We start from the raw sequence: 15,189 nt of genomic DNA, 5'->3' as shown, positions 1-15,189 counted from the left end.
TTACTCTTACCAATGTTATTATGTAGAAACAGCCCTAAATGAGTAAGAAATCCAGAATACATACTTGAAACTCTGTGTAGAGAATTGTGCTCAAAGTCCATAACTCTGTTCGGATAACGCAAATAATTATCATTATCTGCTGATAGCTTATAATGGCTATGACGTTTTTACAGGATGGGTGCATTTATGCAGTAATCTGGTCACATGAGCACTTTGGCAACACAAGCAGCCTTCCTGACTGAAAGCAATAGAACATATTAGGAGTATATCACTTTATATATAAAAGTGGTAGAGTTCACACCATTTTTGTATCTTTTCTAACAAAAGGCCTATAAAATCATTCATTTTGTGTACATCTCTTACTATTCAGTTGGTTCCATTTGGCCTTCCCTTTCAGAGAGAACATCCTTGAGCTATTTTTGATCTCTACAGAGTTTTCCTTCACCATATTTTATGCCCCTATTTCCTGCTGCCATAATGGCATGGGAAAATTGCTTCCCCCATAATGTGTAGTGGAGCCCATAGTGGAGCTATGGAAACAAAGCCAGTCATTTGGGTCCTTTTCACTTAATTATCTCCATCATTCATCCTAGTGGAAGGTTATCTGCTTGGAAGCACATACATGTTAGCCGTTTGCATATCATTCCAAATATTATCATATCTAAGTAGTCTTTAGTATGGTTGATTTAATACATGTAAATGTAAAGTGAGTGGAGAACATTTTGTGTATTAATCAAAACTAGTCACTTAAAAGTGGCCCCTCCGAAGTCCTGCTGTGTTGACTCATCATAACTGCAGTGGGTAGGGTTGTTCTTCAGAGGGATGAGCAAAGAACATTGGGAGAGAGTGCCAAAAACGTAATTTCCCGGCAAGGTCACCCAGGGTACAAAGATTTTCCAATTGCCCTGCTAAAGCAAGGATATATTGGGCAGCAGCGATATAGGAAGATGCCAGAGGCAGATGATCACGTTAGTGATAAAGGTATCAATTCATACTTCGTAGGAGTAGGCAATGACAAACCACTCCTATATTTTTACAAAGAAAGTCACATGAATAGAAAATATAAAAGGGCTTCCAATAATGATGCCTTCAAGCTGATTAGCACTTAACATGCTTCTGAGGAAGAGCTTAGGATAATGGTGTTTAGGATGTGGTTAGATTAAAGCATGGGTGTCCAAACTTGACCCCTTGAAGAATAGTGGACTTCAACTCGCAGAATTCCCCAGCCAGCATGAGCTATAAATATGAGCAAGTTGCTGGCTGGGGAACTCTGGGAGTTAAAGTCCACCACTCTTCAAGGGGCCAAGTTTGGACATCCCTGGATTAAAGCCTTTGGAATGTCTAGTTCCATACAGGAAAATAAAATTCTAAGTTGCAAATGGATATGGAATGTAAGAAGCATAAGCACAGGAAAGCTTAGTACAATGAAAGATGAAATAAAGTGGCCACAAATTGACACCTTAAGCATTATCAAATTGAGAAGGACTGGGATTTAGCATTTAGTCAGAAGATCGATTCACTTGTTACTCAGGACATGAAAAACAAGCAATAGTATTGCTTTTATAACTAGAATTGATGTAGCTACAACAGTTCGTGGATACAACGCATCCAATGACTCAGTAATATCAGACTTCATGGACAACTTTTTAATATAACAATCATTCAAGTTTATGTTGCATCCACACTGCATAGTGGGGAAGAAGAGGAGGTTGATGAATTTTATGAATATATTCAATTTGAAATTGACAGAAAATGCAAGCAAGATGCTCTGTTTGTGATTCAAGATTGAAATGCCAAACATTAAAGAGGAAAAGGTAGTGGAATAGCTTAGGAAACCAAAATGAAACAGGAGATCAACTTGTCAATTCTCCGACAGCTAATACTGTCTTCAAACAACCAAAAGGATACCCTATGCATGTTGTCAGATGGAATATATAGAAATCAAATTGACTATATTCTTGCTAAAAGAAGATGAAAGACCTCAATTATAGCATCAAAGACATGACCAAGTGCCAGCTGGAACAGATCATGAACTTTTTATGTGCAAGTTCTGAGTTAAGTTAAAGAAGACGAAAGCCAACCAGCCTCCACAGCATTATCTTGAGCATATACCCATCATTTTCAAGGCGAATATCAGAAATTGCTTTGAAGTCCTGAACAAGAAGAACTGTGGAATCAACTAAAATCAAATTGGTTGAGAAGAATGTGAAAAGACACTGCCAGAAATAAGATAGAAAGGAAGAGAAGATGACCAGCAGCAAAGTTGATGCACTATTGGGCGATCTGAAAGACCAGATTAGGGACAGATCATTAGGGAAAAATCTACATATGTGGTCACTGAGAGCTGACACAATTGATGCCACATGATAAATTAATCAAAATGGCTGGTGATAGTTTCTGGACAATTAGAAAGAAGATACCTCTTCCCATAACTTATGGTTGACTTATGTATTTTATAGAATTGGCCCAATTTTGTAAAATTGGATTATTAGGGAAGACATTTGAAATAAGAAAATAAACTGGGCCTGTCTTAATTTACCTATAACCGGTCAAATATGGAAGGTTATTTTGGAGTTAGAATGGGGCCAATACTACAAAATTCAATAAAATTGAAACAGATTGAATCATCCTACTTCTAATGAAAATATTTTGGAAACTAGAACACCATGAATTGAGGATTAGTTTCTTGTAAGAAAGAGTTAATGTTTATGAATAAACAATGAAAGAATGAAAAAGGTGAGGCTATAGTTGTGAGCTTAGAGCAAGAAATTAATGTGGCTTCATTCATACATATTGCTAAAGCAGAATTTTTCAAAAAACACGAACAGAACCTACTGGCTTGGCTTATCAATCATACAAAGGCATGTTAGATTTATAAAAGGCACTAACTTAAAAGCAAGCCACATTATGGCTTAATGTTATATCTCAAACTAGCTGTGCTTTCATAATAAAAAAAAAAGTATACATCAGAATAAAAGTAATATTTTTGGAATCAGTACACTTGAATGGTTGTTTTCATTATAATAATTTATTTATTTCTTTTTGCCCATAGGGTGCTGAAGTTAGGAACTCAAATCCTTTTTTCATAGACTTCTTTCTTTTGCTATCTGCCAACTGGCAGCTTTAAACATGCTTTGTTCCCAAATGAAATACGTTTTTGTAACTGATCCTTTCTCTTTGATTCACTTCACAATAAAGTTGGCCATTCTTTGATGAAAATTGATGTTCCTGATATTTTTCTTTTTACTGTAATAGCAGTGACTTGAACAAGTTTATCCAGGAGCCACACTTGCGTGACTTGGGATTGACATGCAGTCACCTGCTCTTTATTGCCAAAACCAAATACTCAAAGAGCAGTTAAAGGTGCTTCCTTGCATCTAGCAAAAAATGAGAACAAATTGTATATACAGGAACAGAATCCAAACATCACCCAACTGAGAAAGTCCAATGTTGAATATAAGAAGCAATGCAATTAAACTGATTGTTAATATTAAAACCTTTCATTCATTGCACCAACCCTCTGGAACAAGCTACCACCTGGTATCCGTCAACTCCCTGATCTTCGGACCTTTCGACGCGAGCTGAAAACATTTCTGTTTCACCGTGCAGGACTGGCCTAGTGGGGTTTTAATAAGGGGTTTTATTGGTTTTAAGTTCTTCAACCAACTCTAAATTTTCCCTTTAAACTGGTTTTAAAAATTGTACTAATTGTTTTTACTTTGGCTGTAAACCGTCCTGAGTCCTTTGGGAGAAGGGCGGTATAGAAATTGAATCAATCAATCAATAAACAAACAAACAAACAAACAAACAAACAAACAAACCCTTACAGATATCTTAGTTAATTTATATATCGTGTTATTTAGTCTCTTGGTTCTAATTGCTAGTAATTTGAAGAATTTATTCAAAACATGGAAGAAAAAAATCTAGTGGTTCAGATATATAATTTGCAAGAGGTATGCTGTAAAAACTTGTTTGTAAAAATGTAGTGTCACTAGAATTGCCTTAAGTATTCTACAATTTTAGGATAAAACATTAGCAATTTTTATAATTAGATTTCCCCCCCTAAAATGTTTAATGCTTTAAGATAATTGTGCTTGTGTCACTGGCTGCTTTCTGTGTATTCTGACCTTCTGTTTTATAGAGTATAGGCCATTTATGCTCCCACTTTCCCTTGCATATTGGTTTCAATTAGTTACATCTTGGTTAAGCAGAGCAAACTGTATTATTTTCTTTGAATAAAAAGCCCAAAACCACAGATTGCCAGAGCTGATTCACAGCATATATAGTTCTTTAATACAGGAATGTTTATTTATAATGATGTATTTTGGGATAAATACTAATTTGAATCTTTCTGTTTGTTTTGTACAATATTTTTAATTATACTATCTATTTCTATTACAGAGAATAATCTGTGTAATATTAAAATGAATAGTATCTTTTAATTCTTAATATTTGAATTACTTGCTTTTTATTGATAGATTTGTATTTTATTTGCTTAATCTTAGTTAAGAATTTGCTATATGTTGTGAATTTAGGCAGCCAAGGCTAATCAATATTTTACATTTGTTTCTTTTAACTCCTCTATAATCCCTTGCATCAGGGTGGAGTTGGGGCAACTGAATGGAGCTGAACATTTACTGGCTGGATGCCCTTCCTGACGGCTATGCAGAGTTTACAGCAAATATTTTCTCTTTGCACCCAGAGAGAGAAATATCTGTTGCTACCTAGGATCGAACTCACTGCCTCCTGAATGTGAGGCAAGAGCTCCATCTCTAGGCCACTACACTGCTTGGCATCGGGGTGGAATCAGGGCGACTGAATGGAGTTGAATATTTACTGGCCGGATGCCCTTCCTGACCCCTATGCAGAGTTTTCAGCAGATATTTTCTCTCTGCATCCAGAGAGAGAAATAATCACAGCCTCCTGAATGTGAGGCGAGAGCTAACGTACATATACCCTAGTTAATTGTGTGAATGAGCATTAGGCAGCCATCTTAATGTGTTAAGGAAGGAAAAAATGGAAATTTTCGAAAATGGCTGAAACCCTGGACAATAACTGTGGATAACAAAGCTAGAAAGGATCCAGAGCTAGAAAGAATGACCATTTAGATAAGAATGCAGGCAAATGAAACGAGAACAGCCAAATATTAATGTGTAAACTGTTTGCTTCTTTGCCTGATATCATCAGAATAGGATGTCTATAGTCATCTGTTGATTTGTATTTGTCATTTATTTTTGTATTTGTTTTGAGTTTAATATATGACTTTTTGTCTATAGGGAAAAGCACGTATCCCAGTTGGAAAACTGGAAGCTGCACAGCAGTTCCTGAAAACTGTCAATCCATCGGAGACTAATGACTTCATAAATAATGGACAGGGGAAAAAAGTGACCAATGCAGTAGAGGATATGGATCCTGTTCCTCCACCTTCACCAAAAATACCAACAGAGGTAGTCTATGATGTTTGCAGCCAGAAAGTTGTGATCTTAAAAATAGAGACACCTCTATGACATAATCATAACCAAAATTCACTTATTTAGGATGTAGTCTAGTCAAAGCAATTTGGGAATTTTTTTTGAAAGAAAATAACTTGCTTTTCTATTTGTTTTTGGACAGTTGAATAATATTAGATATTTGAGTTAATATCTAATATTTTCTTAATTTTCTTTTTAACCCATGCTTCAGGGTTGTCCTGGAAAAAAAAATCCATTTCCCCCCTAAAATTTAATCTGTTAAATTTGGCAAATTGCATATAATGTTTCACATGTTTGGTTCCTTTTTCTCCGTTAATTTTGTCATTGCATTATGACATGTGAATAAATGTAGTCCTCAACTTACAAATATTTGCATAGTGACCATTTGAAGATAAGACAGCACAGGGAAAAAGGTAACTTACAACTACTCGTCACATTTATGTCTGTCATGGCATCCGCATGGTCATATCAAGAATTTTGGGTGCTTGGCAAATGGCAATATATAACAGTTACAGTCTCTCGGGGTCATGTGATTGCCATTGATGACCTTCCCAGTAAAATTCTGACAAGCAGAATGAGTGGGGGAAGCCAGATTTGCTTAACAACAACATGGGTCACATAATTGTAGCGATTTGTTTAATGACTGGCAAAAAAAGATCATAAAATTGAGCATGACCCACTTAACTGCCTTGCTTAACAACAAAAGTTCTAGTTCCAATTATAGTAGTAAGTCAAGGACTAGCTGTGGTACCTTACATATTATTTGTATGTATGTTGTTAACGATGATATAATAATGGCCCAATGTTATAGCTGTGCCAAGCATGAATGAAATACCATATTTTTCCGAGTATAAGACACTACTTTTTTCTTTAAAATATTTACTTGAAAATTGAGGGGCGTCTTATACATAGAAGGCCGAGCGGAGAAGGCTGCACATGCCGGATGAGCCTCTATCTTATATGCAGCTCTGTCGTTCCTCTCTATTGTAGAGAGGTTTCATCTCTAGTGTTCCTGTGACGCATTTCCTGTTTTTGTTGTATTACTCACTCTAACAAGATGGCTTGTAGCGTACAATGGCTTTGTAGTCTGGTTACTACAGGACACTACATGAAACACGGGGGCGTCTTATAGACGGAAATATACGGTACATTGGCACTAGTGACACATCCCTGTTTGAACACAGTAGCTGTGCCCTTTGAAAGATGAAAGTGAGAACTTCCTTGAAAGATCACTCTGGTCATCTGTATTCAAAAATAATTGTTTTCCTAGCAAAGCAGCTGTGTTCATGTATGTACCATGTATCCCCGAAAATAAGACCCTGTCTTATATTTTTTTAAACCCCAAAATAAGCACTTGACCTTATTTAGGAGGAGGTCTTATTATTTTGGGGAGTGTGAAACAAGACGGGGCTCCTCTTGCCATCTTACCTGATTTCCAGTTCTGTCTCCCTAACCTTAACCAGAGAAAATGGTGGGGACCTGCTGCGCATGCATTTAAATATTTTCGGGGACAGTTTATTTTGGGGGAGGGCTTATTTGGGGTGGGGCCTTATTTTTAGCGCATGTGCTCAAAAGCCCGATTGGGCTTATTATCTGGGAAGGTCTTATTTTTGGGGAAATAAGGTAGTTAGAGATAATTTGGAAAACTCCTTTAAGCAGCTGTGCCAAACTGCAAAGGATTGTATTGCCTCAACATTTTGAACAGAGGAATCACTTGTGCCAGTGTGCTCTGCGAAGCATGCTTTTAAACCTGTTTTATACCTGGGCGATGTACTCAGAAACAATTAAATTCATTTAATTCAAGTTAATTTTTCAATTTTAATTCAGATACAGTCTACAGTATCTTCTACTGACAGCTGGACTGAGATTCCAAATGGTGGGTTTTTGCTGCATGGCACCTTTGATGAAAACGAATCTGCAAAGTCTTTTCAAGAAGCTCTGAATCAGTGGAGAAGTGGAAATTGTTCCCAGAAAAGCAAAGAAGAACGTTCCTGCCAGGTTGGGTCAGGTATTGGCTTGCGTTTGTTTTGTACAGCAAAACTTTTTGAAAAACCAGCATAAAAGTTCGACATTATTTTCAATCTAAAAGTAGGAGATGGTTGCATCTTTTCCTGGACATGAAAACAGTAACAAGTTGTCCCATGTTCTTCAAGTGCTATGCTTGTCTTTTTGTCTCTCTTTTGTATGCAATGCAGAATTACCATTCACATATTTAATCAGCCATTCGACTGTTTCACCATTTTTAAAAAATCTGTACCTCTCTTTTGTTGTTCTTCCCGGGGCCACGGGGAGCTTGTTTACCAAGCCTTAATGGAATTTCAGTGCAAAGAGCTTAAGATTTGGCAGTATTGATTTTATGAGTTGCATGTTATTCTAGTGAATATTAATATTCTGGATTATTTTTGAAGGATTTTGTCTAAATATTCCACAGATTCTGTTATTTATTCTACAGGGAATATTGACAATCAGATAAACACGAATGAACGTTCTGTCACGTTTGGTAGATGTGTAATAAAACCACGCCTACACTAATTCAGAAGAATTTTAAAGACTAAATTATAATGGAAACCAGAGCTTTTTCTTTTGGATCTCACGGACAGAAAAACTAGGGGGGAAAAGGTCATTTGTTGCTAAGCGAGACAGCTATTAAGTGCATTTTGCCCCATTCACATAGCAGTTGCTAAGTGAATCACTGCAGTTGTTCAGTTAGGAATATGGCTCTTAAGAGAATTTCACTTCTGCACTGACTTTACTTGTGATCTCATGACCCCAGGACACTGTCATAAATATGAATCAGTTGCCAAATGTCTGAATTTTGATCACATGACCATGGGGATGCTGCAACAGCCATAAGTGTGAAAACCAATCATAAATCACATTTTTCAGTGTCGTTGTAACTTTAAACACTAAATGTTTAAATACACACACACACACACACACACACACACACACACACACACACACACACACAGGTCAACTGCTCAAAACTGAACAAGTTCAACACTACTCACTATGGAGAAATGGTTAGTGAAGATGATAGAACTGCAGAGATGACTAAATTGGCTTCCCTGATTAGAGAAAAAACATTAACTATACAGTATTTATGACTGACTGGAAACCCCTTACAGACTTTTTACAGGTAAAAAAATGCACTTGACAATGATTTTGATGGTTAGAAAAAAACCCCGCTAGATAATAGGAAAACGTGAACTTTTTGTCACCATAGAGTAAGAAATAACCTTGTTCTCATATTTGCTTCAGAAAAAATTGGAAGCTATTTCTATTTCTTTTTATCTTTTTCCCCGGGACTTTTGTCGTCTTCTTTTTTTCTTTCCTTTTTTTCTTTCTTTATACTAGTTTTTGTTAGTTTTTAATCTTCTCTTTAAAACTTTTAATATTTTTTAAAAAATAAAGTTACAATCAGGCAAAATTGGTACCTTCAAATGCCAAAATAATAGCTAACAATTTTCTCTTATTGTTATAGAAAATTCAGGTACATGTCAGGTGCAGACGAGCCCTCCAATTATGAAGAAGTCTATTGAAATTGAATTCAAAGAAGATAGCTTGAACTACATGGAAAGATTATTAATTAAGAAGCATAGAAGGTATTGACTGGATTGCTGCTATATGTGAGGGAAACTGCATTTTCAAATGAATCAAACTATATAATAATACCTTAAAGTATTGCTTTGCAGAAGGATAAGTTATCCCAAATGCTGATTAGGAATGAATTACAGTAATAAATACCAAGGTCTGTTTTTATTACCAGTTATGCAGTTAACAAGCAATTGCAATAGATTTCAGATTCTTCATCAATAGAAGGAAATAATTGGAATGAATGTTAGCATTGTAAACATTATTGTTTGCTACTGAACTAGAATTATTCAGTTGCTTATTTATTTATTTATTTATTGATCAAATTTATATACCGCCCTATCTCCCGAAGGACTCAGGGCGGTGTACAGGCATTTAAAAACATATAAATACAATATAAAAACAATTAAAAAACTTATTCTAAAAAAGCCCGTTAATTTAGAATTAAAAATATAGAATAAAACCCAATTTAAAACCAGTAATTTAAAATCTAGCTCAGTCCTGCACAGTTAAATGAATATGTTTTAAGCCTGCGGCGGAAGGTCCGGAGGTCCGAAAGCTGACGAAGTCCGGGGGGTAGTTCATTCCAGAGGGTGGGAGCCCCCACAGAGAAGGCCCTTCCCCTGGGTGTCGCCAGGCGACATTGCCAGCTGGCGGCACCCTGAGAGACCCTCTCTGTGAGAGCGCACGGTCGGTGAGAGATATTCGGTAGCAGTAGGCGGTCCCGTAAGTAACCCGGCCCAATGCCATGGGCGCTTTAAAGGTGGTCACCAGCACCTTGAAGCGCACCGAAAGCCACAGGTAGCCAGTGCAGTCTGCGCAGGATGGGTGTTATCACGGGAGCCACGAGGGCTCCAGCTATCACCAGCGCAGCCGCATTCTGGACTAACTGCAGCCTCGGATGCCCTTCAAGGAAGCCCCATGTAGAGAGCATTGCAGTAATCCAGGCGAGGCGTCACGAGTGCGTGGTGACCGTGCATAGGGCATCCCGGTCCAGAAAGGCGCAACTGGCGTACCAGGCGAACCTGGTAGAACGCTCTCCTGGAGCGGCCGTCAAATGATCTTCTAAAGACAGCCGTTCATCCAGGAGGCGCCTAAGTTGCGGACTCTTTCCATCGGGGCCAATGACTCGCCACCGATGGTCAGCCGGATTTAGCTGACTGTACCGGGATGCCGGCATCCACAGCCACTCTGTCTTGGAGGGATTGAGCTTGAGCCTATTTCTCCCCATCCAGACCCGTACGGCCTCCAGGCACCGGGACAGCACTTCGAGAGCTTCGTTGGGGTGTTCCGGTGTAGAAAAGTACAGCTGGGTGTCATCCGCATACAGCTGGTACTTCACACCGAAACCACTGATGATCTCACCCAGCGGCTTCATGTAGATGTTAAACAGAAGGGGCGAGAGGATCGACCCCTGCGGCACCCCACAAGTGAGGCGCCCCGGGGCCGACCTCTGCCCCCCTGTCAACACCGACTGCGACCGGTCGGAGAGATAGGAGGAGAACCACCGATAAACGGTGCCTCCCACTCCCAATCCCTCCAACCGGCGCAGCAGGATACCATGGTCGATGGTATCGAAGGCCGCTGAGAGGTCTAATAGGACCAGGGCAGAGGAGCAACCCCTATCCCTGGCCCTCCAGAGATCATCCACCAACGCGACCAAAGCCGTCTCCGTGCTGTAACCGGGCCGAAAACCGGACTGGAACGGGTCTAGAGAGCTTGTGAGCAAATATTGAGGAGAACTGAAAAACAGTGGAACACTCCTCAGTGTAGGTCAGCTGTAGATGGTTGGAACCAAATGTTGTTTTATTACAATTTATTTATTATTATAGTTATCTAATGCAGTTATTTGTATCCTCCTCAAAATGTTCTAAGGGTTTACAACAGTATATTAAAATATCCGAAGAAGCATTAAATCTTTAAAAAGTATTCACTTCTCCAAAAAACTAATGGAAGAGAATCATAGGTTTGAAAAGGATCATGGAAGTCTTCGAGTTCAAACCCATGCTCAAGGCAGGAGTTTATTCCATCCCAAACAAATGAATGTCCAGTCTTTTCTTGAAAACCACTAGCGATGGAGTTCCCACAACTATGGAGGCAAGATGCTTCATTACTAATTGTTCTCACTGTCAGGAAGTTTCTTCTTAGTTCCAGGTTGGATATCTCTCAACTAGTTTTCATCCATTGCTTCCTGTCCTGCCTTCAGATGCTTGGGTAATAAATCAACCCCTCTTCTCTGTGACAGCCCTTCGGGTATTTGAAGATGGCTATCATGTCACCCTAACCCTCCTCTTTGTTAGGCTAAATATACCTTGTTCCCTTAACCATTCATTGTATAATTTAGCCTCCAGACCCCTTATTATCTTTATTGCTCTTCTCTGTACTCTTCTTTGGGCCTCAGAATCTTTTTTTTGTATCTTAGTAACCAGAACTGGATGCAGTATGCCACGTGTGCAGAATAGATGGGTATTATTATTTTTCGTGTTCTTGATGCTATCCCTGTATTGATGCATCCTAGAATTGCATTGGATCTCCTTCTTAAAGGATAAAAAGATGGAGACTAACTAGCTCCACAGGAAAAGCTGTTCCAAAGTAAGGGAACTACGCCATTTTCCACATCCCTATACCCTTGATCCCACTACAGGGAGTATCATAGCATCCTCTCCTGGCTGTGTCATGTCAGGCGGGCAGATTCAACCTAGAGAAGGCAATCCCAAATAGAGCAAATGCTGAAACCCAATAGGATTTTATAATCAACAACTAGCATCTTAAATTGGGCTTGCAAGTTTATTGGCAACCAGTAGAATAGCAATAGCACTTAAACTTACAGTATATACTGCTTCACAGTTTTTTACAGCCCTCTCTAAGCAGTTTACAGAGTCAGGATATATCCCCCAACAATCTGGGTCCTCATTTTACCGACCTCAGAAGGATGGAAGGCTGCGTCAACCTTGAGCCTGGTGAGATTTGAACTGCCAAACTGTTGGCAGCCGGCAGTCAGCAGAATTAGTTGTAGTGCTGCATTCTAAACACTGCGCCATTGTAGCTCTCAAATTAGGTGTGATTCTACTGACACTGGTCAGCAGGTAAGCAACTGCATTCTGTGCAATCTGCGACTTCCAGGTCATATTCATGGACAACTCCATGTACACCCCTTAGATCAGGTGCTGAAATTAGTTATAGTCTCATGACCACAACATCTACGAATTCCAGCAGGTATCATTGAGTCCACCAAAGTATTATGCACTTTATTTTTCTTCCACAGTATTTATTTTATTTATTTATTTATTTATTTATTTTATTAGATTTTTATACCGCCCTTCTCCTGAAGGACTCAGGGCGGTGTACAGCCAAAAATTTAAAAACCCACAATATTCACATTTAAAACAGAATCCTATTAATGGAATGTAGAATCCTATTAATGGAATGTTTAAAAGCACTACCTTCCTTATTTTCATTTCTAGAGCTCCAATTGATCAATTGTCACATAACATTATAATGGATGAACTAAAATTCAAGGAATCATCGTCAAATGAAATTCCTGATACTTGGAACAGAGAAAAGGAAGAGGAGGGAAAGGGGGAGGAGGAGGAGGAGGAGGAAGAGGAAGAAGACATAATAAATGCTCGTGAAATAGGTTAGTTGGCTTTTCATACATCACTGTGTATGGCTAAGACAAAACAATTTCAAGAATTCAGTTAGTAAATTAGCTTTGGGGGAAGTGAAATCAGGTATTAGTTGATTCCAACACGTGTCAGGGCAATGCTTAAATACAACCAGATATTATTGCTGCACCAAACCCAAAACAAAGATTTGCAATAGTGTAGAAAATAGAAATATTTTATTGTGAAAAAGGAAGCTACAATCATTGAACCCTTTCTCATTACTTAAAAATCTGATCTCAGTGAATCCCAAATGGTACAATTATAAAGAAAACTATAGTTGGGATTTCTAAATATTGGTTGGGCTTATTATACAAGGGTCTTTATTTTTCTTTGCCCCTTAACAAGCATAAAGACAAAGGCAGAATCTTCCTTAATTTGGAAGCCTAGCTAAAAAAAAAAAATCAGCAGAAAAGCTAGCTGATATCTTTTTTCATCCCAAATCCATTCAATTAAAAGAAAGCTGCAGTACTGCACTTTACTGCCCTCTGCTGAATGGAGAGCTAGGGATCTAGTCAAGTTATCTATATATTCTTTGGTCAGGATGGAAAATACCTTTCTCCAGAAGTAAAATCCAGCAGGTACTGATAGGTGCTGAAGAACCGGTAGTGGAAATTTTGAGCAGTTCAGAGAACCAGTAGCGGAAATTTTGAATAGTTTGGAGAACCAGCAAATACTACCTCTGGCTGACCCCAAAGTGGGCTGGGAATGGCGATTTTGCAGTATCCTTCCCCTGGAGTGGAGAGGGAATGGAGATTTTGCAGTATCCTTCCCCTGCCACGCCCACCAAGCCACGGCCACCAAGCCACACCACGGCCACCAAGCCACATCCACAGAACCGGTAGTAAAAAAAATTGGATTTCACCACTGCCTTTCTCCCCTTTTAGCATAATCAAAAGTCTGCAAGACTGAAGCCTCAATCTTCAGAGAATCCATCTCACCAGAGGCAAAAGAATGTCTTTGAAAAGCAGGGAGAAAGAATTTTGGATGCCTAGCAAAACATTGTTCTTCAGATACTGGCACAATTTAATGCCATTCCTACAATTTTGCCCCCCCCCCAAAAAAAAGCTCCTTACTGTATTACGGTAATTTACTATTAACAGTTGGTATTTTACATAGAGAATATTTCATTCATTAAAATGATTTCCTGCCTTTTTCTGTACCAGAACTCAAAAGCTCCATACATTGGAATATCAGTTTGTCTTCTAATCAGGCTAAGTAAGACAGCTGTGTTTTCATAGCAAGTTATTTGTAAAAAAAATAATAAAGCCGGGTTATAAACAAATAAATAGAATTAAATAAATAATATGGATTAAATATTATTTAATATTGGCGAATGTACCCAAGCACCTTCCCTGTGACTCATATCTGTTTTCACTATAAATGGATCAGCCTTCATTAGAAGTAAGTAGGAATGGTCATAGTTCTTATTCAGCTAAACAGAATATTTAAATCATTTTATATACATTTATAATTGCTAATAAGATTACTTTCATTAAAATCAGAAGAATATATTCTAAATATAGAAAAAACATAGAATTGTCATTTTACTGATGTTGTTTTCCATATTCTTTCATTATTCATATGTCCACATTATTCTCTCGTTCATATAGTTTAAACTTATCATTTTCAATAAAGATACATCTTCTAATTTTAAATGTATTATGTTAAATATTTAAAACATTCATTCTGAGGCAAGAAAACCATATTTTTTTTCAATAAGCACATATTGTTACTCTTGTCATGCAGAAATTTTTATTATCAATCTTAAAAACTGGTTGATGGCAAAATTTAATTTTTTACTTCCAGCTATAGAAATGAAAAAGTATTGGGCAGATGTTTTGGAACAAGAAGAGCCTGGAACTGTTCTTACAAGCTCTGAGCCTTCTTTGAAAATCAAGATCCTTGATGATGTGAGTATATAATGACTGGTTAGTTTTCTTTTAATTTGGTCACTTATATATATTAGTTGGGTCACTTATATACTACAAAAGTGTATAATATATTCTTATGTTAATTATTTAACAACCTATTTAACTAAGTAACATCTGTCGCTATGGCCACAACACGGTCGAATGGGACATGCATAGTAAGTTTTTGTTTTGTTGCTGTTGTTCAGTTGCTAACTTTTGTGTCCTGGAATTTTTCCAAATTCATGTTCATTGCATCCATGACATTATCTAAACACCTCATCCTTTGCTGTCCCCTTCTCCTTTTGCCCTCAATCTTACAAACCTTTTTTTTTTGGTTGTTTAGTGAAGGAAAAAGATCATGCAGAGCCAAATTAATCTAGCAGTAAGCAAAGTTAAGCAGAACACAGTTTAATAAAGTTAATTGTACTACAGGTAGTCCTTGCTTAGTGATAGCAATTAGCACCTGAATTTCCATTGCTAAGCAGTGTGGCTGCAAAGCACATTACATCACTGTGCCTCTTAGCGATAGCCATTCCAGCAGTTCCCACA

General features: G+C 37.9%; 1 protein-coding gene across 1 annotated transcript in view; it reads left to right on the top strand.

Annotated features, from left to right (window-relative positions):
- Nucleotides 1–15,189, top strand: part of ZBBX (zinc finger B-box domain containing) — a 42,748-nt gene that overhangs the window by 11,494 nt on the left and 16,065 nt on the right. Inside the window, exons 7-11 of the mRNA XM_058189032.1 lie at nt 5,277–5,447; nt 7,305–7,479; nt 8,956–9,076; nt 12,530–12,702; nt 14,537–14,640. Coding sequence (XP_058045015.1) covers nt 5,277–5,447; nt 7,305–7,479; nt 8,956–9,076; nt 12,530–12,702; nt 14,537–14,640 — 744 coding nt within the window. The remainder of the gene's footprint in view (nt 1–5,276; nt 5,448–7,304; nt 7,480–8,955; nt 9,077–12,529; nt 12,703–14,536; nt 14,641–15,189) is intronic.

The sequence above is a fragment of the Ahaetulla prasina genome, chromosome 6, assembly GCF_028640845.1.
Source record: "Ahaetulla prasina isolate Xishuangbanna chromosome 6, ASM2864084v1, whole genome shotgun sequence".
NCBI classification, from domain to species: Eukaryota; Metazoa; Chordata; class Lepidosauria; order Squamata; family Colubridae; genus Ahaetulla; species Ahaetulla prasina.
This window is presented reverse-complemented; position numbering and strand designations above follow the sequence as displayed.